Source organism: Malus domestica, chromosome 04 (assembly GCF_042453785.1).
Source record: "Malus domestica chromosome 04, GDT2T_hap1".
Lineage (NCBI taxonomy): Eukaryota > Viridiplantae > Streptophyta > Magnoliopsida > Rosales > Rosaceae > Malus > Malus domestica.
In genome coordinates this window covers 28,874,648-28,897,418 of record NC_091664.1, presented here as the reverse complement: position 1 = coordinate 28,897,418, position 22,771 = coordinate 28,874,648, and the positions used below count along the sequence as shown (strand labels likewise).

Below are 22,771 nucleotides of genomic sequence, written 5' to 3'. Positions count from 1 at the left end.
TTATTTCTATAAATAAACACAAGTGTTTCCATTAGAAACATATTGAATTCTTTCAATAAAAGTTTTAACAGCTTCTTGAAAGAGCAATTTGAAGTGCTTTTCAAAAAGTACTTCCAAGGCCCAAAAACATTTTTGTCATTTAAAATCAAACAAAATCAAAAGTGTTTTTAATTATTTAAAAGGGTAACCCAAAAGCAATTCCAAAGTAAGTTCAAATCTCATGTACAGGTAAACAGTAAATAGTAAAAAGAGATGAACTTTTAAGTATTTATTACATAATTCTCAGTTTACTAACAGTAACTCCAGCAGACAACATCGAGATAAGATGCAAGAGCTGACTTTCCAGTCCTGTCTGTTTTCCTTTGACAAAATCTAGGTAAATCTAGACCATCCAGTTCCAATCAATCAGTTTTCAAGTTGCAGAGCTGTCAACTCTACATGCAGCCATTTGCTCAGATTCTCAAAGCTTCAAAATCCCAATTAATCCCTCAAAAAGTTTGTGAATTTTGATTTTAGTCCGAATCATTTCACCATGGAAGAGCTCAAGAACCGAGCAGAAGCTGAAGTGGAAGTGATCCACATGTGGGCAGCTCCAAGATCACTGTCGACCACCCTCATGTATTCTTTTGCTCAGGTGCCCTCCAATTTCTTCAATATTCTCTTCTGGGTTCTGTAAGGCCTTGATTGGGACTGCTTCATTAGAAAGCAGTTCTGCTCTTAAGTGATTTTTTCCATAAGTATTTTTTCTATAAGCGCTTGTGCTACAAGTGTTTTTTGGAGAAGCATCTAGCAGTGTCAGGTTGTAAGTGCATTTACGACCCAAAAGCACCGCTAACGTTTTCTGCCAAACCCAGTCAGAAGCATTTTTAGTTGCCAGGAAACGCTTTTAGCTCTTGAAGAATCAATCCCAAATAGGCCTAAGAAACTGCAATGTTAAGGATTGTGTCTTTTTTTTTTTGCAGAAGAAAACCTAAATTTTGGGCTTTTAGTAATCGGGACTTGTATTTTTGTATTGTTTTGTTTTGTGTTTAGAGGGATGACATGGAAGTGCTTGATGAACCACTGTATGCAACTTTCCTGCAAGTGACAGGTTTTGACAGGCCCTACAGGGAGAAAGTTCTATCCAAAATGGTAAGTCAGTAAAAAATTTCATCCCTAATTACAAGTTTATTTGCTGTTGTAAGACTAAATTTACTTAATTTATTTACTTTTTACTCTTTATTTGGTAATATCTCAATTGGTTTTTATGCTTTGGTTGATTGTAAAAGTTTGTGAATTTGTCGAATTTTGCTGTCTTGCGTTGGTTATATAATTTATGTGCAGTACTTGGATCTAATGGAAGATAATAGAATTTTACGGCTTAATTTTCATGTATTCCATATTCTGAATAAATAGTATATACAATCCTTGTTACAAAAGGAAACAAAGTAAATGACACAATATCTTTCCTAAAACACGACTCTAATAATTACAAGATATTTACATTCCTTTTCTTCTAAATATTGACTTATTCCAATACTCCCCCTCAAGTTGGAGCATAGATATTACTCATGCCCAACTTGACAAGTGAATTACCAAATCTTCTACTACACACGGCATGGGTAAGGATATCTGCAAGTTGTTCTTTTGAGTTCACAAACGGTATTGACACAATCTTTTTCTCCAACTTTTCTTTGATAAAATGTCTATCAACCTCAATATGCTTAGTTCTGTCATGTTGTACTGGATTCTCGGCTATTTCCCTGGTAGACTTATTATCACAATACAACTTCATTGCCTCCTTCTGCTTAAAACCAAGACTCCAAAGTAACTTTCGTAGCCAAAGAATCTCACACACACCATGTGCCATACCCCTATACTCGGCTTCGGCAGAAGACCGTGATACCACATTCTGCTTCTTGCTTAACCACGTAACCAAATTACCTCCAACAAAAGTAAAATACCCAGATGTAGACCGTTTATCAGTCACATCACCTGCCCAATCAGCATTAGTAAATCCCTCAATCCTCATATGTCCATGACATTCATACAAAATTCCTTTACCAGGGGCAGACTTCAAATATGCCAAGATTCTCATTACTGCCGCTATATGATTCACGCTTGGTGACTGCATAAACTGACTAACCACATTTACAGCATAGGTAATATCTGGACGAGTGTGAGAAAGATAAATCAGCCTCCCCACTAGTCTTTGATATCTACCTCTGTCAACCGGTTCCTGATCTGGATAAATCCCCAAATAATGTTTCTTTACGATAGGAGTGTCTACAGGCTTACATCCCAGCATTCCTGTTTCCTTTAATAAATCTAGAACATATTTACGTTGAGATAAGAAAATACCTCTAGATGACCGAGCAACTTCCACGCCAAGAAAATATTTCAAATCTCCCAAATTCTTCATCTCGAACTCGGCGGCAAGGTTTTGTTCTAGCTTCATCATCTCTTTCGAATCATCACCTATTATTATCATGTCATCCACATAAATAATTAAGGCTGTCACTTTACCACTTTCCTGTTTCACAAATAATGTATGATCTGAGTGACTTTGATAATACCCAATCCGCCTCATAACTTGGGTAAATCTACCAAACCACGCACGAGGCGATTGCTTAAGTCCGTAGAGTGACTTTTGCAACCTACATACTCCGGTTTTCCCTCTGGCATTGTACCCTGGAGGAAAATCCATATATACCTCTTCTTCCAAGTGCCCATGAAGAAAAGCATTTTTCACATCAAACTAGTGGCCAATTCAAATTTGCAGCTAAAGAAATCAGAACTCGTATTGTATTCATCTTCGCTACTGGAGAAAAAGTCTTCTGATAATCAACACCATAAGTTTGAGTATAGCCTTTTGCTACTAACCTTGCTTTATACGTGTCTACCGATCCGTCTTCCTTGTATTTGATCGTAAAGACCCATCTACACCCAACCGGTTTCTTCCCTTTAGGTAGCTCAGTTACCTCCCATGTATCGTTCTTATGTAGTGCCATCTTTTCCTCATCCATCACAGTAGCCCATTTAGGATCCTTCAAGGCCTCCTCAACTCGGGTTGGTGCTTGAATTGCTTCCACATTGTTTACCCAGGCTTGGCGTTCTGGTGCAAGGTTTGAGCATGACACATAATTAGCTATTGGATACTTCACTTTTCCTTCAGGAGAAAACCTGTCAGGAGGAACACCACGATTTTGCCTTGGCGGCAACTTATATTTACTCATAACATTATCTGGATTAGTTACATGAGCATCAGTAGTACTTACCTCAGGAATATTCAGAGAAGACATATTGGGTGGCACTATTGAGCTTGAGAGAGAGGGGGTTGCGAGTTCGGTAGCTAATGGCTAGAGCGGTGAAACTGGTTCGGGAACTCCCTGCTGACACTCAGCATCACACTCGACAGCACATTGCTGAGAAGACTTAACTGGTTCGGTGCTACTTGGTTGAATGATACTCACATTCTCGGCAGTGTCTTGCCGAGAGCTTTCACAGCTTTTTTTGTCAATAAATACTCCCCATGAGCTACATATTTCCAACCACCCAAGATCACCACTCATATTCTCCCCCGGGTGATCGGAAGGTGATGGAGTCGAAGCATAAAAGAACTCGGATTCGGAAAAGGTAACATCCATAGTTACATACATATGACGAGTTTCAGGGTGGTAGCACTTATACCCTTTCTGTTGAGGAGCAAATCCCAGAAAAACACACCGGTGAGCACATGGATCGAGCTTACTACGATGAATCTTGTGAATATGAACATAGGCTACACATCCAAACACACGAGGAGAAAGAGTATTAGTTGACACTACTGGAACAAACTCTGTTAATACTTGGAGAGGTGTACGAAAATCCACAACCCGGGATGGCATACGGTTAATCACATACACGGCACAGGTGACAGCTTCAGGCCAGAACCGTTTAGGTACAGATGCACCAATGAGCAAGGCATGGGCAGTTTCCAAGATATGACGGTTCTTTCTTTCAGCAACCCCATTTTGTTGTGGGGTATGAGGACAAGTAGTCTCATGTAGAATTCCTTGATCCCGAAGAAAGCCGGACAACTCGGAACCAATATACTCACCTCCATTATCAGAGCGAATAACCTTAATAACAGAGGAATATTGTGTTGCAACCATGTGAGAGAATGATCGAAACACCATACCCACATCACTTTTATTCTTCATCACATAAATCCAAGTCATACGAGTGCAATCATCAACGAAGGTAACAAACCATTTAATTCCAGACAAAGTACTAACAGGAGTGGGACCCTAAACATCAGAGTGCACAAGTTCAAAAGGAAACAATCTTTTATTCATACTAGGAGGAAACGAAACGCGATGACTCTTCGCGAGAATACATACCTCACAATGTAAGTCTGATTCTTTTATTTCATGAAATAAACTAGGCAACATACGCCTCAAATAACCAAATGAAGCATGTCCTAACCGACGATGCAATAACCAAACTTCCTATAAATTATTGGTACGAGATGCTCGAACTGCATTAGCTCTGCCAGAAACAACGTCATCCATATAATATAACCCCTTTCTCTTAGTGCCACGCCCAATGATCTCCTTTGTCTGAATGTCCTGAAGTAAGCAAAATGAAGGATACATTAATACAACACAATCCAATTGTTCAGTGACTTGAGGTACAGACAATAAGTGATGGGACAATGATGGAACCAATAAACAATTATGTAAGGGAAGAGATGGTGTAAGAGATATTGTTCCTGCTCCAACAACAGCAGTAGTAGAACCATTGGCAGTTGCCACACACTTTCTATGAGGGTCTTTCATGGACTGAAACAAAGTTCTATCATACGTCATATGATCCGTAGCACCAGAATCTAAAATCCAACCTGTATTTGTCATTGAAATAACAATATATTGCACAACAGTCACTACACACTGCACAACACTGACAAAACAGCAAGTACGGCACAATGCAGATACACAACAAACCACACAATTGCAGTCAACAGTTGCAGGCAACCACACTGCACAACACTGCAGTTCCAGCAGAAGACACGCAAAACCTTACGGTATAAAAAGGAAACCCTTACACGCTGCCCAAGGACAGCAAGCGGCAACAATCTTTTTGTTCTTGGTTGACAGCAGCGGCCACACTGATCTACGGATAGAAATAAGTAGCACAAACTACAGCCCACGGTACAACAGAACAATTCACACGCTGCAAGCAGCAGCAAATCCCTTTTATTTTTTTATTATTTTGGTTGTGGTCACAGATTTACATGCTGCAATCGTGCAGCAAGCAACATCAAATCTCCCTTTTTTTTATTACTATCAAGTCTGCAATCATACAAGCACCATCAATTCACACGGCACACCATGCTTGTAGCTCTTACAAGGGCAGAACAAACACACCAATACACGGCACAATTGCAAAAGCACAGCACCACACGCGGCAGCAAGATCACACTGCTGCAAATCCACTATACACGCCCTGACCGATTTCTGCAACAAGCAGTGCAGGAACAAGTCGACCGAACATAGCAGCGGAAGAAAATATTGCTTTACAGTTTCTAGGGTTACGGCAAACTTGGCTCTGATGCCAAATAGAATTTTACGGCTTAATTTTCATGTATTCCATATTCTGAATAAATAGTACATACAATCCTTGTTACAAAAGGAAACAAAGTAAAGGATACAATATCCTTCCTAAAACATGACTCTAATAATTACAAGATATTTACATTCCTTTTCTTCTAAATATTGACTTATTCCAATAAAGACATGGTGCAAAACCGAGCACAGTGGTGTTTTAGGATTCATACAGCCGACCTCACTTAGTGGGATGAGGCTTGGTTGTTGTTGTTGTTGCATTGGTTATATAATTAATCTTGCTACTGTTGTTATTGTTAGCATTAGTGGCAGTGGCTGGTGTAGGAAAAGTAGGATCTATACGAGCAGGATTGCCATTCGCCAATGTTATATTAAAAGCGTTGTTTCTCGTTTTTAGATTCCTTAGTTTGAGTTGAAAATGAAGGTTGAAGGACCTGGATAGAGGTTACTCTTTTGTTTATTGGCAAAACATAAGATTAATCTGATTTTCTGTTATTCGCCAGTGTGATCTCCGATGTCTTTTCGTGTTTATTTTGCCGTTTGCATCCTAATGTTTTGTTTCCCTTGAAAAACTGGCGTGATGCATCGTAAAATTTAAATTTATGTTTTGGCTCCAATTTGTTCTCTTTTCCCTGATTCTCTTAACATTGAATTTTTATGTCATTTCTATTAGGAATCTGATGGAAATAAAGTTGTAAAAGATATCATCTACGGCCCTGGAAGAAAGAAGTATCGCCTCTGTAAGGTGATAAATGATATTTTCCCTGATTGAGCAAGCTAATGGCTGTGTTTTTGTTATCTTATCTGGACCACCCCAGAAAATGCTTTTGTTTCGGTGTTTTTGCTAGTTGATTTAATACTGATGTCAGTATTTTCGCGATCTACAGCATATCGCAAAGCAACGTGTGCCTGGATTACCTAATGATTTAATGAAGAAAGGAAAGCACTTCATTCTGATCCGGAATCCACTTGATATTTTGGTAAGAGTCTATGTGCGTAAACAGAGTGAAATCTATTTTGTGGTGTTGGTAATTTTGAGTTTAGCCATGCTTCACATCTTAGGCTGCTGACTTTACCGTTCGATGTTTGTTAGCCATCCTTTGACAAGGTTGTTCCTCCATCCCTTGTTGAATTAAGTTTGGCAGAAATGGTTGCCATATATAGTGAGCTCTCGCAACTGGGGCGACCCCCTCCCGTTGTTGATGCAGCAGAACTTCAACGAAATCCTGAGGTATTAGAGAGTTTTTTTATACATATTCACGACTTATCACAAGTGATTTCTCTGCATTGTCCAAGCATTGCATAGTGTTTATGTATTGATTAAGTAAAACTTTCTCAATCTTCTGTTTTCTTTTCCACTTTATCTCGTTGATGATGCAGGCTACATTAAGCGGTCTTTGTGAAGACTTGGAAATTCCTTTTCAGCCCACAATGCTCAAGTATGCAAAAGCTATACCATTTAAGTTGACAGTGTTCTTGACTAGTTTTAGTTCTTTTAACATAAATGTCGCTTTTGTAGTTTAGTTAATTTTTTTTTTTTTGCATGACAAGTTCCCAATGAATTATTTTTTTTTTAATCTTTTTTAGATGGGAGGCCGGTCCAAAAGCAATAGATGGTGTTTGGGCTCCATGGTGGTATGAAACTGTGCATAAATCGACAGGCTTTCAACCACCAAGAAAATATCCTGCGGTATGATATTTGTGCATTGCATTACATTAAATTTGTGATATGTTGAAACCATAAGTGTTGTATTTTTAGTCAAGGAACTAGTCATTTTTGTCGCATGGAAAAACTGGACGCAAAGATATCCAAAAATAAAAGATATTGGCAACTCAAGTTATGACATGACTGAATGTTTCGTTTGAGCTTATGCTCTTTTTGAGTTTTTCAGCCATTCCCTATGTCTCTGTATGACGTGCTTGAGCAAAGCCTACCATTCTACAACTTTCTTAGGCGTCATATGAGGCAGACATCGAGCCTTCTGAAGTCTCCTTTGCCTGATCCCGATCTTCCAGTTCCAGAAAATAAGAAGCTACTTGCATGGGTTGGTGATGAGATTGTACCGCGTGATAGTGCAAAGGTAATTGTACGCAAGATACTTGATGATTTCCAGCCGACAGAATCACTCCAGTGTTTTGTTTTAATGCTAAGGTTGGATATTTATTTTTATCCTGTATCCTGTCTAAGGTTTCTGTGTTCGATTCGGTTGTCCAAGGCGGTGATTCAGTTTGGGAGGGTCTTCGAGTTTATGATGGGAAGATATTCAAGCTTGAAGAGCATTTAGATAGGTAAGAGGAGAGAAAATCCGATTTTTGACAAGATTGATTCCTGGTGACTTGATAAGTTGGAAAAACTTACAATTTAGAATGTTCTATTATGATATGTTGGTGATGCTTAATATCCCTCAAAAGAGTTAATCTTTAATGTTGAATCTTATCCTTTCATTAACCTAATGTATACATTATTTTGATACCAATAGGTTATTTGACTCCGCAAAGGCTTTGGCATTCAACAATGTTCCTACTCGCGAAGAGGTGAGAGTTCAATTCATCGTGTTGGGTCTTATGTGAAGAGATTTTTTCTTCAGTAGATTTGGCCTATAGCTTAGAAATGAGTTGTCAGCTCATCCTAATACTGTATCTAATTTCTTCAGGTTAAGGAAGCCATCTTTAGAACTCTTATTCGAAATGGAATGTTCGACAATTCACACATCCGACTAAGTCTGACACGTGGCAAAAAGGTGAAGGATTTTTTATGGCATCCATATCATTTTTTGCTAGAGATTTGTTATCTGCTGTTTTTGTAGTTGCATTATTTATTATGGTTTGCAAAATGGTTTGGACTAGAATGCGACACAGTAAATGGAATCAGTAACATAGACCTTAAGTCTCCGTGTTTAATAATCTTTACATCAATGGTACCTGGTAAGGCTCCATCAAAAGTATTACGAGGTATTTTTTCATTAAGTATCATAAGCTTGGTGGTGATAAAAGTGGTGAGTAGTGGACTGTTGCGAGTGTGTCCGCTTTAATTTCATGTTAAAAGTTGGGCCAAGTTTTGGATTAAATATTTTTGGTGTAGTTGTTTAGTGCACTCTTTGTCATAACTGTAGGATTACATCAAGGCTCATCCTTAAGTCCTTACCTTTTTGCGTTGGTAATGGATGAGTTAACAGGACATATTCAAGATGATATTCCTTGGTGTATGCTTTTCGCAGACGATATAGTGTTGATAGATGAAACTCAGGAAGGGGTAAATGCGAAGCTTAACCTTTGGAGAGAAGTGTTGGAATCTAAAGGTCTTCGCCTAAGCCGATCAAAGACAGAATATATGGAGTGCAAGTTCAGTGCAAATGGAGGCCAAAATGAGTTAGGGGTGAGGATCGGAGATCAGGAAATACCAAAGAGCGACCGTTTTCGCTACCTAGGATCTATCTTGCAAAAGAACGGAGAATTAGATGGAGATCTCAACCATAGAATACAAGCTGGATGGATGAAGTGGAAGAGTGCATCCGGCGTATTGTGTGATCGTTGTATGCCACTGAAGCTTAAGGGAAAATTTTATAGGACGGCAATAAGGCCGACGATGCTGTATGGCACAGAATGTTGGGCGGTGAAGCACCAACACGTACACAAAATGGGTGTAGCGGAGATGAGGATGCTTCGTTGGATGTGTGGGCACACGAGAAAGGATAAGATTAGGAATGAGGATATCCGAGGTAAAGTAGGAGTAGCCGAAATTGAAGGAAAACTGAGAGAAAATCGGTTACGGTGGTTTGGACATGTGCAAAGAAGGCCTACTGACGCTCCGGTTAGAAGATGCAACTACGGGACAGAGGTTCAGGGCCGAAGGGGTAGAGGAAGACCTAGGAAAACTTTGGAAGAGACTCTAAGAAAAGACTTAGAGTACTTGGATCTAACGGAGGACATGACACAGGATCGAGCACAATGGCGTTCTAAGATTCATATAGCCGACCCGACTCAGTGACTTGGATTTTTCAAGTCTCCAATCGAGAAGTTTTCCCCACTCGGGAAATTAAGGGAACACTACCTCAACCTACATGCTCCACTCACAAAGCTTCAACATACAAGCTTCAACAAAAGAAAAATTCAAAGAACTTAGTGAAGAAGGCTTTGGTGTATTTAACACAATACGTTGAAATGAAACAAAGCTTATTTATTGATATCTCTAAGAAGTTACAAATATGTACATATACACGAGTCAAAATAAACAAACATGAGGGAGCCTTCACAAAGGTTGCTTAGGAGAAGTCTCAGCAGTCGGCAGAGCCTCAGAAAGAGAAGGCACCGGAGGGGGATCATTCGGAGCCTCAGTACTGGACAGCACCCTAGAAGGAGGAGGCATCGGAGGTTGATCATTTGGAGCTTCATTACGCAGTACAGCCCCAGAAGACGAAGGCAATAAATGCCTTTGGAACAAACCCACAAACCTCTGATGATCATGTAAAATCTGACCATCAGATTCCTTCATCTGGTCAAACTTCCTCTTCATGTTTGTAGCATAGTCATGAGCGAGCCGGTGCAACTGTTTATTCTCATGCTTGAGCCCTTTAATCTCCTGTTTAAGACTCATCACTTCAGCCGCCAATGATTCAACTTGGCGGGTTCGAGCAAATAGGCGTTGGGCCATATTAGACACAGAACCTGCACACTGAACACTGAGAGCCAGAGAATCCTTAACAGCCAACTCATCAGACCGTTTGGAAAGTAGTCTGTTATCTTTGGGAGTGAGAAGGTTCCTGGCCACCACCGCAGCGGTCATATCATTCTTCATCACGGAATCCCCAACGGTAAGAGGACCAGTAGGGGATAAGAAGGATGGGCGCCATATGTTGTCTGGAGAAGGCGTGGCTGCCTCTTCAACAAGGTTCAAGTCAAAACGACGGTACGAGGGGCCAGACATTTTCAAAGGTGTTGAAGAGAAAAGAGGTCGGACAAATCAAGATCTTAGAAATGCAAGAAGGGGGCTTCTACTGGTGGAGATTCAAGTGTGCTTTGGAACTTAATACCAGCCTCTATAAAAATCCGCACTCGATGGAGCTTCAGAAATCGAAGAGGCGCCTGCTCAGAAATCGAAAAGGCGTTTGCTTTCTCAAAAGCTGGGCTGCTCAGAGACCACGAGGGCCGATCTCAGGAATCGAAGAGGCGTTTGCTTTCTCAAAAGCTGGGCTGCTCAAAGACCACGAAGGTCGATCGCAGAAATCGAAGAGGCGCTTGCTTTCTCAAAAGCTGGGCTGCTCAGAGACCACGAGGGCCGATCTCAGAAATCGAAGAGGCACCTGCTTTTTCAGCCTTGTCAGCACCTGTCACATGCACACTCAACTTTGCGGAAATTACGGGCATTCTGTCGAAGATTTCTAGTGAAGTAGAAAGCACGTGAATGTTACTGTTCAATCATTCACTTTCCACACGCAACATCAGCTCACGGGTACCACAGATAACTTTGCCAAAAATCTTTGACAAAGTTTAAACACGTGAAGCTTGCAGCTCCCATTACATCGCTATGACCAAGAAGGGTAAAAGAATAACAAAGAAACAGCACTAACAAAGTTTAGACACATAAATTTTGAAGGTCTAGCTACCATATTATTACCCACAAGGGTAAAGGAACAGGACCATTGCTGGATAATTGGAAAGTCCCTGTGGGTCAACCTCTGTGCTCCGTGGCAAGGTAGACTAGCAAACAGGCCTAACCTTTACTCACATTCGAGAAAACACTCCCAACAAGATTGCTTGCTTCAAGATCGAAGAGGCACCGTCCTCCGAATCTCGAGAGCCAGACTCCCAACATGATTACTTTCTCAAAAAGCGACGAGACACCGCTCTTCGAATCTCGAGAGCCAGACTCCTAGCAGGATTGCTTTCTCAAAAATCGAAGAGGCACCGTTCTCCGAATCTCGAGAGACAGATCCCCGACAAGATTGCTTGTTCGAAAACCGAAGAGGCACCGCTTTCTCAACTTCGAGAGCCCCTTAGATAAAGCTTGTCTGTAATCCTCACACCGCTTTCTCAACTTCGAGAGCCAAATCTCCTTGGATAAAGCTTGTCTGTAATCTTCACACGTAACATCAGCTTTCCAGATACCACATACCACTTTTTCAAAGTGCTCTGACAGAGTTAAAACATGTGAAGCTGGCAGCTCCCACTACCGTGCTATGACCAAGCAGGGTAAAAGAATAGTATTACTCCTTGTTAGGGAGACTCCTATATATGTCGACATCCATCCTCAACGGACAGGCAGACCTGCAAAAATGCTCAACCCTTCCTCATATCTGAGAGGGCACTCCCAACGAAGCCTTTCGAAATACTCAGCTTTCTTTCCCCCCGAGAATACCTCTGCAAACAAGCTACACTAGAGCAAGAATATCTCATATCATCAGGGTTAAAAGCAAGAGTATCCCATATCATGCTTTTTCCCTGTCTTTTCCTTTGGCCTTGTTCTTACCTGCAAGACAAGGAGAAAGAGAGCAATCAGTCAGCACTTGGAATCAAGCTTCCAGTCCGGAACTGACTGCCTGGAACCCCATTGCTCTCGAGTACTCATCTTCAACATCTTATGCTTCCCGAGAAGATACCACATCTGCCTGAGGAACAAATAGGGCAAGTGAGAAGGATATAAGGAAGCATGTGGAGACAAGCGCAACAGAACACGTGCCGATACATCCACTACTTTGTCAACAGCAAAAGTATCCCATATCAGCAGGGTCGAACGTACTCTAGATCTGATGGACTTGTTTTGACCCTCAAATTCTTCAGTCGGCCTTATACTCTGGCGGAAACAAGAAAACTCTCCAGCCCAGTTCAAGAATAAGCCTGTGGAAAGTTACTTCTTCAAAAGCAAAAGTATCTCATATCACATTTTCTCCTTTTCTTCTCTTTATCCTTCATGCTACCTGCAAGATAAGGAGAAGGATAACAATCAGCCGGAACTCGAAATCAAACTTCTGATCTGGGACTGATTGCTTGGAGCTCTGATTGCTTACCTTGTCTGTCACCTCTTTCAGCAGATCCCCTAGCTCGGCGACTTGGGGGACTCCTACTACATGGTTTGTATCGCGCTTGACCAAGCCTGAAACTACAAGTAAGCGTCAAGTGAAATTGATACATTACCTTGTGCATCTCCACCAGTTAAAGATACCACCCCTGGAGGGAGGAAGAGTACTTCCAAAGAAGATGCCACATCTACCTATGAGACAGATAAGGCAAGTGAAGACGATACCACACTTCGGTACTTAAAAGTTTCGTGATTACGAGATCATTCTTCCACAATATTTCCTAATGTCATTTGTGCTAAATCATTCACTTGTACTCACTAAAGGAGAGCTTGAACCTATATACTGTGTAAACCCTTCACAATTAATGAGAACTCCTTTACTCCGTGGACGTAGCCAATCTGGGTGAACCACGTACATCTTGTGTTTGCTTCCTGTCTCTATCCATTTACATACTTATCCACACTAATGACCGGAGCAATCTAGCGAAGATCACAAACTTAATATTTAAGATGATATTCTTTGGTGTATGCTTTTCGCAAACGATATAGTGTTGATAGATGAAACGCAGGAAGGGGTAAACGCGAAGCTTAACCTTCGGAGAGAAGTGTTGGAATCTAAAGGTCCTCGCCTAAGCCGACCAAAGATAGAATATATGGAGTGCAAGTTCAGTGCAAATGGAGGCCAAAATGAGTTAGGGATGAGGATCGGAGATCAGGAAATACCAAAGAGCGACCGTTTTCGCTACCTAGGATCTATCTTGCAAAAGAACGGAGAATTTGATGGAGATCTCTCCCATAGAATACAAGCTGGATGGATGAAGTGGAAGAGTGCATCCGGCGTGTTGTGTGACCGTCGTAGGCCATTGAAGCTCAAGGGAAAATTTTATAGGACGGCAATAAGGCCGGCAATGCTGTATGGCATAGAATGTTGGGCGGTGAAGCATCAACACGTAGGTGTAGTGGAGATGAGGATGCTTCGTTGGATGTGTGGGCACACGAGAAAGGATAAGATTAGGAATGAGGATATCCGAGGTAAAGTAGGAGTAGCCGAAATTGAAGGAAAGAGGAGAGAAAATCGGTTACGGTGGTTTGGACATGTGCAAAGAAGACCTACTGACGCGCCGGTTCGAAGATGTGACCACGGGACAGAGGTTCAGGGCCGAAGGGGTAGAGGAAGACCTAGGAAAACTTTGGAAGAGACCCTAAGAAAAGACTTAGAGTACTTGGATCTAACAGAGGATATGACACAAAACCGAGCGCAATGGCGTTCTAGGATTCATATAGCCGACCCCACTTAGTGGGAAAAAGGCTTTGTTGTTGTTGTTGTAGTTGTTTGGTGCACTCTTTATTCCTCGAGTGATTTTATCCTTTCTTTTCATCTTCAGGTTACTTCTGGCATGAGCCCAGCATTCAATCTCTATGGATGCACCTTGATTGGTACAATAAAAATCTCAATCCTCTGTCTGCAACATTTGATTTTGTTTGACATGCGTGTTCCATTCTTCGCTAGGAGAAAAGAGAAACCTAACCTGATTGTGTAATGCGCTAGTAAAATTTTTGGTCTTTCTAATGCTGTACTTTCTATTTCTCCAAACATGCAGTGCTTCCTGAATGGAAGCCCCCGGTCTATGACAATACAAAGGGGATAACTCTTGTTACAGCTACCACCCGTCGTAATTCACCAAATGTAGTCTTCTCATTTTTCTCTTTCTTTTCTCGTGCTTCATTTGTCTGATCGATTTTTCTGCTATTTCCGTCCATTGACTTTCAATTTTTTTTTCCCTTTTTCTTTTACCAGAATTTGGATTCAAAGATTCACCACAATAACCTACTCAATAATATACTTGCAAAGGTTTGTTCTGTTCTTATCATCCGCTAGTAACATGCCACACGCTGTGTATTGATCTTGCAGAACTTTGACCTACATTTGTTTAAATCATCTTGAATATATTGCAGATAGAAGGAAACAATGCAAATGCTGATGATGCAATCATGCTTGACAAGGATGGTTATGTGTCTGAAACAAATGCTACGAACATTGTAAGCCTGTGCTCTTTCTATTTCAGGTTTTGGTGCTGTATGAAAAGTTGGTAGCTAGGTTCCATTTTCCAGATGTGGTTTTCATTGTTATTTATGAATTTCATTTGTGAAAGGATTCGGAAACGTGTCCATGTAAACTAGTCTCAAGTGAATGTTAGAGGGCTGGATCAACTTACTTTCTAGTTCGTACATTTTTAATGAGCACAAAATTTAGACCCGTCCTTAAGTAATGCAATGTTGTAGGGACTTCTGCTTTTGTATTATCACGTCCTATCAGTTCCTTTCACTCCATGTAAATTATGTGACATCCACACTGTAAACAAACTCCCGTGTTTGATTATGCAGTTTTTGTTGAAGAAAGGCCGTGTTTTGACTCCTCATGCTGATTACTGCCTTCCTGGCATTACTCGAGCAACTGTAAGTTACTGTAGATTTCCCTCTTGTTATTGGAATTGCCATCGTTCTCCATGAATTTTAAATATTTTTATCCTTCACTTCGGTGATAATGAGATATTAACCTGAGTACATCGACCCTTGACAAAGTAACGATTTGTTTGGTAAATAATATTTTACACTTGATTTTCCTGTGACTCAATGATCTTTCGAATTTGCAGGTGAAGGAACTTGTAGTGAAGGAGAAGTTGGTCTTAGAGGAGAGAAGGATCAGCCTATCAGAGTTCCATACTGCTGATGAGGTTTTCTTACATAAATACGCATAGTTGGTTACATAATATATACTTGTTAAGTATTAACGGAAGTGTTATTCCCATGTGTTTGTTTTGAACGTATTCTTCATTCTGTTCTGTATTATGTAATTATTATTTACATCTATCATGGATTCCCTGCAGGTATGGACTACAGGAACAATGGGAGAACTCAGTCCGGTGAGTGCCTTGCATACTACATATTCAACTGTTCGTGCTTCCATTCATTGATGCTTGAATGGTCCTCTTCACAAAAATTAATACCTAGTTGATGGGATTTTGTTTACCAGGTTATAAAGATTGATGGTCGCGAAGTTGGTGAAGGAAAAGTGGGACCTGTGACTCGAAGATTGCAGAATGCTTTCAAGGAGCTGACAGAAGCATCGGGAGTGCCCATACCAAACTATCGTGAAACTTGAAGATAATTTCTTCAAAAGGTGAGAGTGCCTCACTTTCTTCATTCAGCTATCGACATTTTTCCACGTCAGTCTTGGTACATGCTGCTAACCAAACCTTACATGTAGCTTAACCAAGTACTTATAGTGTTCATCTTCTGTTTAGAAAACCGTTAGCAGATTTCTGGTCTAAAACGTATGCTAACTACTTCCGTTTCTTTGTATATTCGTAACTTTCATGAATCGCAGGTTGTATTAACGGACCAGTGAATTTCATGGATCCATGGTGTGCAGTTGGAATTGATGAGAGCTTCTCTCACAGATATGAATAAAAGTACCAATTCTTTGAACACCACAAATGTTGCTGGTACAGATGGGCAAATCGCCATTGCTTTTTTATTTGTCATTTATTTCACTTTTAACAGATCACTGGGAACATGTCTAAATTTAGTTATTATAACTCAGAAGTTGTACCATCATGTTCAGCAATGTGCTTTATTTCACTTTTAACATTCTCTATTTTTGCACCTCTCTTTTTTTAGCCGTTTGAGTGAATAAATCAAAGAAAATTAAGGAACATAAAACAAAGGGATAAGTGTAGAACGAGAAAACAATAAGGCGGAAATAATTTCTCTTGACAATATGGCTTGTTGCATGTTTAGAGTATCAATCTTCCATCAGAAAAAGAAGGGATGTTGTATGTGCTTATAAGTAATTAGGTTACTTTTCATATTTCCAATCGGTTTTTTGACGGAGCCTCAACTTTCTTTATGGTATATATCATAGTAAGTTGTTTCATGTGTGAAGCCTAATGGCCACATGTCCTCTACGTCACCCTATTTGTATTGTTCATGTGTTAGGCTTGAAAAATTCGTCATACGTGAGAGAACATGTTAGAGAGTATCAATCTCACATTAATTAGAAAAAAAGGGGCATTGCATATGCTTATAAGTAATTGGACTACTTTCTATACAAAAATGCTATACTTACCATGTTTTTCATATCATATTTGTACCTAGAATCTCAATTTTCTTCACTGCATTCATATGATGATATGAGTATAGCATATGAAGATGATCATTGCTTATGCAGCAGGAGCCAAGTCATATCCTTAATTAGTGGGTTAGTTAAGAACTAAACAGCATTATAAGTACATTACTAATTGCCTTTTAGTGGAAATTAAAGGATTAAAACCAGTTGTCCACAAGAATGTACCCTTCTTTTTTGCACTATAAAAACCAGCATCCACAAGCTTTCGTGTGGAATGCACACTCCACTCACTAGATTAATGATATTTCATACCAAAATCTACAAAAGATAAATTTTTATTTCGGTCAATATGTATTCTTTAATTGGTAATTTGATGGTGGCATTTGTGTGGAATGCGCACTTCAAATAATTTACACTTTCAGGTATTTGAACAATCTTCCCCACTACATACACAATTTGTGGATTTGAATAAGTTACACACACAAAAGCCACCAAAGTGAACAAGGTCTCACATTTCCAAAATAGTATATGCATGTATGCACTCAAGATAGAAGAAATGAGCCCAAAACCGATAAAAATGACATATTTTAAGCAGGAAAATATTTAGCTCGTTACTTGTAAGAGAGTATTCATCATTTCAAACAAATCAAACTTGATATATGTGTTGAAGCATGTTTCACATCGAAAATCACATGAAGTTAAATTGTAGTGATGTCTTTGATGATAAAATTTTACATTTATTGAATTGCAACGATGATTAAGTTAAAGACATTATCAATATTGATTAATAGTGGACCACTAGTCTGTTTCTGAAAATTTACATAAAATTTTCATTTTATCGTTTCCGAGACTCTAGTTTGAGTGAGAAATGACCCTTATGGGTAATGCCTTCCACATATAGTGTTTCCCTCCTCATCACCACTAAGCTCCAAAAATGGTCCATCAACATATGCACTAACCACAACAGAAAAATCATAAAACCGTACGTACCTCCCTATAAATACCTTAATACGGGCGTGTGTCCTCCACAAGCAATCAATATCCTAATCTCTCTTCTTTTCTTTCCATACCAAATCCTACACAAAACTTCACACATGGCTTCCCAACGTGACCAATTTTCAACTTACCACATAGAAATTCCAGTTTATGGAAATGTGACCGATCAACCAAGACAATCTCCAATCCCCGAAGACGACGAAGGTGACACCTTCGACTACTCCCAGAGGACACAGTGGCTTCGCGCCGCCGTGTTGGGAGCCAATGACGGGCTGGTTTCCGTTGCATCGCTCATGATGGGTGTGGGAGCTGTGAAACAAGATGTGAAGGCCATGCTTCTTGCCGGGTTTGCGGGGCTTGTGGCTGGGGCATGTAGCATGGCAATAGGAGAGTTTGTGTCTGTGTACACTCAGTACGACATAGAGATATCTCAAATGAAGAGAGAGATGAAGGAAAATGGTAGGACAGAGAACGGAGAGGAGGCAAAGAAGAAGTCGCTGCCGAATCCAGCGCAAGCCGCCTTGGCGTCAGCCATTGCTTTTTCGATAGGCGCGGTGGTGCCTTTGTTGGGAGCTGCATTTATAACTGAGCACAAGGCGAGGCTGGCCGTGGTGGCGGTTTTGGTGAGCGTCGCGCTGGTTGTGTTTGGAGGGGTAGGGGCGAGGCTGGGGGGGTCACCAGTGGGGAAGTCTTGTGCAAGAGTACTTGTTGGAGGATGGATGGCTATGGCTATAACTTTTGGACTCACAAAGTTAATTGGGTCTAGTGGTTTGGGAATCTGATTAAAATGCGTACTATTGTTGTCATTGTGTTTAATTTCTTCTGTTCTTGTTTTGTTGTTGCTGCTGTTGCTAGTGGTGGTTTTGCAGCTGTTGCCAACACCATTTGCATAGAGGTAGACGTATAAAATCATCGTGTAATTAAGTTGTGTTCAATCAAATAACGTTGGAAGCCTTATCATGCTATGCAACCGTTTATTGGTTGTGATTAATTAAAGATTATTGTGATTGTTTTGGAATGGTAAGCAGTTTCTGGCAACTAAAAGTGTTTCTGATTACTTTCGACATGAAATGTTAAAAGTACTTCGAGCTAATAGAAATTTCTTTTTGTTTTTTTTGAAAACCACATACCAAATGCTTATTCAAAAAACACTTCAAAGTGATCTTTCAGAAAGGACTTCAGGTGTGTTAATAAAACTTTCAACATGCCTTTAACAAAAAAAATTGTAGAAAAAACAATTATGAGCTGAGAAACTTGAACTCACCCTCCAATTATAGTAACCATCAAGCCCCAGATGAGGTACCTAGCTTGCTAGAAAACAGTTAGTTGTCGACTCATGAATGTTCAGTTGCAGAAAGAGCTAACCATCTCAGGTCTTGACGTATTAACACAAGAGAGTTCAACACCCTAATGCACAAGCGCTTTCAAAAGTAAAATAAAAACCCAACACTTCTCATACAACTTTGAGAAAATATTGAATAATTAGAGGTATATGATTATCCTATATACGCAACACAACTTCTTAATTTAGTTTTTTAGTTAATTTCTACATCCTGCGCAGGTGACAAATTGTCTACTAGGGCGGGGTTTTTACCGAACGATAGATAGGTTTAAGTTTCGTTGCTTCGATAGATGAGTGTGACGCAGGGCTCGTGGTCGATCGGGGCATAGTAGGAGAGTTTGTCACTTCTCACCCAATTATGACGTGTCCATAATTAGCTTTTGCTTCACGAAATAATATCATACGGAAGATGCTAGGGATACCACATTTTGTAAACCACATGTGATAGCAGTGGAACCGGCTTGTTTGGTGAGTCATATCTCTAATAAAGAGATGGTTTAAATCTAATTTGCAAAATATGGTCTCTCTAGCATCACTTTTATCATAATACTAGCCATCTTCTGAAGGAGCTTGATCCAATGACTAAAGTTTAAAAGATTAACAATAAGTAGAAACGAGAAGAGAGATATCTCTGTTAGATACGTACAATTAAACTCGAAACGGTAGCCTCAAGCTAAATATTGTTTTTGTTATATTCATACACGTACGTCACACCTGGAAGAAGGAAATACACTACAGATATACTACACAAATTCCATTCCACTAACCTTTTGGTGCTAAACACATCGATTTCCTTTTAAAAGAAAGCCACTCATCAGTTTCCTTCTTACAATATTTATGCAGAATTATTGCCATTCTCTTTTATCTCTTCTCTAACAAAAAAAATAAAATGAAGGATATGATTCATTTATTAATATAAAAGAATAATTTATGCATGCTTTTTTAATTCCAACCTATAATATTTTTTGTTCAATCCGATAGATAAATGAGAGAGGGTTGTGCATAAATTAAAAAATGGATTTCCCTTAACATATGATGATATAAAAGTCGAGTCCCACACTCAATCACCAGCTTGGTTGCAAATGTGTAGGATTTTTGTTGTTTTGGTTACATGGTCTAGAACCTCGAAGAACATATATGGAAGGCCTAACATCGTAACATGCACATGCAGTTGCTTTAGAAGGCCTAACGTACTATATATGTACAGTTTCTTCAAGTTAGGCAGATTGTGTGTGCTCGATCATTGCGAAATCAGTTCTAACTACTTGGTATATTTCCATAGCTTACCTTATCTAAAGTTGTTTATTGGGGTGGAGTTTTGCTGGAATGTCTTTCCGGCTGTCAAGCATGTATTCGTCGGCAATATTTCTTTTTCTTCAACACAGTAGTACTGGTCGGTCTATGGACAACCCCATCTGAATATCCTTATAGGGACAACAAAACATCGACTGAAAAAAACAAAGATAAATGATGCTGCATTTACTACTTCTTCATAAACAACGCTTATACAGACGATACTGAATCTGCTAATGTAGAACAAAGGCAACTTCCAGCTTCTTTTTCCTCCCTTGTTTTAACTTGGTGTACTCTACAGAGCATTAGGATGTTTCGTTTATTCTCTTGAAATTGTTGTTCCAGTGTGTATTAGTTATCATTTGTACAATTGGAATAGTGCTCTTCTTACTTGCTTTAAGAACACAATCCGCTGTCGGAATCGTTTTGAGTTGATGGATAATATTAGAAGACAGCCAATAGAACAAGATCCCTTCGCACCCAATCATGATGTCCTTAAGTAGCTTTTTCTGCACGAAAATATTATAATACAGAAAATACTAGAGAGACCATATATATTTTGTAAACTACATGTGAACCATCTCTCTAATAGCAGTAGAACCGACTTGTTTGGGGAGCCATGTCTCTACTAGATAGATGGTTCAAATGTGATTTACAAAATGTGGTCTCTATATATAGCATCACCCTTATCACAATACTGGTCATTTTCTGAAAGAGTTCGATCTAAGCTCCAGCAATCAAAGTTCAAAAGACCAACAATAAGTAGAAATGAAAACAAATATCTCTGTTAGATGCGTACAATTAAACTCAAAACGACATCTTAAAGCTGAACACTGTTTTTGTATACTCATACACGTAAGTCACACGTGGAAGAAGGAAATACAGTAAATTATTTTCTTAATTTTGAAAAAATTTCACAGGGACAAGGTTGGGAGGAGTTCTCTTAGAAACGGTGAGGGAAAAGGAGGCACTTGTTTCTTCCATGTCAATAATTGCGAGCAGACTTTGGTAAGAAATGACTAAACGATGAGGGAAAGGGAGGCACTTGTTTCTTCCATGTCAATAATTGCGAGCAGACTTTGGTAAGAAATGACTAAGTACTGCACTTTCCAACTTTCTATTTATCTAAGTTCATTGGATTTTTTTTTAAATTCATAATAATAATCTTAATGATCAGTTGATAGATAAGCATTACACATGCTGTCATGACAGCACAAACAACGGATAAACATACGGATGATGCTAAGCACAAACAACATTTTATTTATATCTCCAGTCCACTAAATCCTATTTTAGCAACCTCATGACAGTACTCATAGGCCGCGTTTGTTTGGCGGTAATCTGTACCTCTAATGGGAATTCATTTCTCATTCCATCGAGTTGTAACGTTTGGGTAGGCTAGGAAGGGAAACAAGAGATGAGTTTCACGGGAAACAATTCCCATTTAATCTACACCAACTGCCCCTCTGTCGTTGCAAGACTGAAACACACACGAACCAGCATCTGTGGCTAACCTGCCAATCCAATGGTCATCAAAATAATAAAATTAAAAAAAATTAAAAAAAATTTGGATCATGGTGGGGCAGATTGTCTTCTTCAGAGCTCTGTTGGCTGACAGTTTCGTGTGGTTTGGTAGTGAGAGACTATGACGCCAGGTGTGGGTGAGGTCAGCGGAGGAGGAGGGGGAAGGGGTGGAAGCGATAATGAAGGGTGATGGAGCGGGTGAGAGAGCACACAGCAGATCTGTCATGGCCTGAAAAAGGTTGGAGGATTTCCTTATCATAATTCCTTAGTTTAACCAAACATTTGAAATGGAAATAACATAACCAATTCATTCAAGAATAAGTAAGGAATTGAATTCGATCACTATTACCATATTAACATTCCAGTCAAACAAGCGAGGCCATGGATTTTGTATAGACAAACTCATAATAGTACTCTTATTGATCGATTGACATATAAGCATTACGCATGCTGCTAAGCGTTGAGTCCACTGGATTCTGTTTTGACAAACACATGATAGTACTCCTATTGGTCGGTTAACCGATAAGAATTACACACGCTGCTAAGCGTAAATAACTTTTTATTTATGTCTCCACTCCACTGGATCCTGTTTTGACAAACTCATGATAATACTCATATTGTTCAGTTGACTGATAAGCATTACGCATGCTGTTAGGCGCAAACAACTTTCTATTTATGTCTCCTGCCCACTAAATCTTATTTTGACAAATTCATGATAATGCTCCTATTGCTCGGTCGACGGGTAAGCATAACCTTTCTATTTATGTCTCCAGTCTACTAAATCCTGTTTTGACAATCTCGTAATAGCACTCATATTGATCAGTCGGTGAATAAGGATTATGCATGTGCAGCCAACAGCTGATGGGCAAGATTCCGCAAATGTGTAC

The 22,771-nt window shown here is 39.7% G+C and overlaps 2 protein-coding genes across 2 annotated transcripts; both read left to right on the top strand.

Moving 5' to 3' along the window:
* The first annotated feature begins 298 nt into the window (after positions 1–298).
* On the top strand, positions 299–16,251 carry LOC103434103 (branched-chain-amino-acid aminotransferase-like protein 1). The gene is made up of 20 exons (XM_029101464.2): positions 299–634; positions 1,033–1,131; positions 6,259–6,330; positions 6,473–6,565; positions 6,679–6,816; positions 6,966–7,024; positions 7,173–7,275; positions 7,478–7,666; positions 7,774–7,874; positions 8,066–8,120; positions 8,240–8,326; positions 13,986–14,037; positions 14,202–14,287; positions 14,399–14,452; positions 14,557–14,640; positions 14,986–15,057; positions 15,255–15,335; positions 15,489–15,524; positions 15,635–15,781; positions 15,989–16,251. Exons 1-19 carry the CDS (start codon positions 533–535, stop codon positions 15,761–15,763), a joined length of 1,692 nt encoding a protein of 563 aa, XP_028957297.1. The 5' UTR covers positions 299–532; the 3' UTR covers positions 15,764–15,781; positions 15,989–16,251.
* Positions 16,252–17,744: 1,493 nt separating this feature from the next.
* LOC103433977 (vacuolar iron transporter homolog 4-like) lies at positions 17,745–18,743 on the top strand. The gene has a single exon (XM_008372293.4). The coding sequence runs from the start codon at positions 17,824–17,826 to the stop codon at positions 18,505–18,507; it is 684 nt and encodes a 227-aa protein (XP_008370515.2). The 5' UTR covers positions 17,745–17,823; the 3' UTR covers positions 18,508–18,743.
* Positions 18,744–22,771: the final 4,028 nt, after the last annotated feature.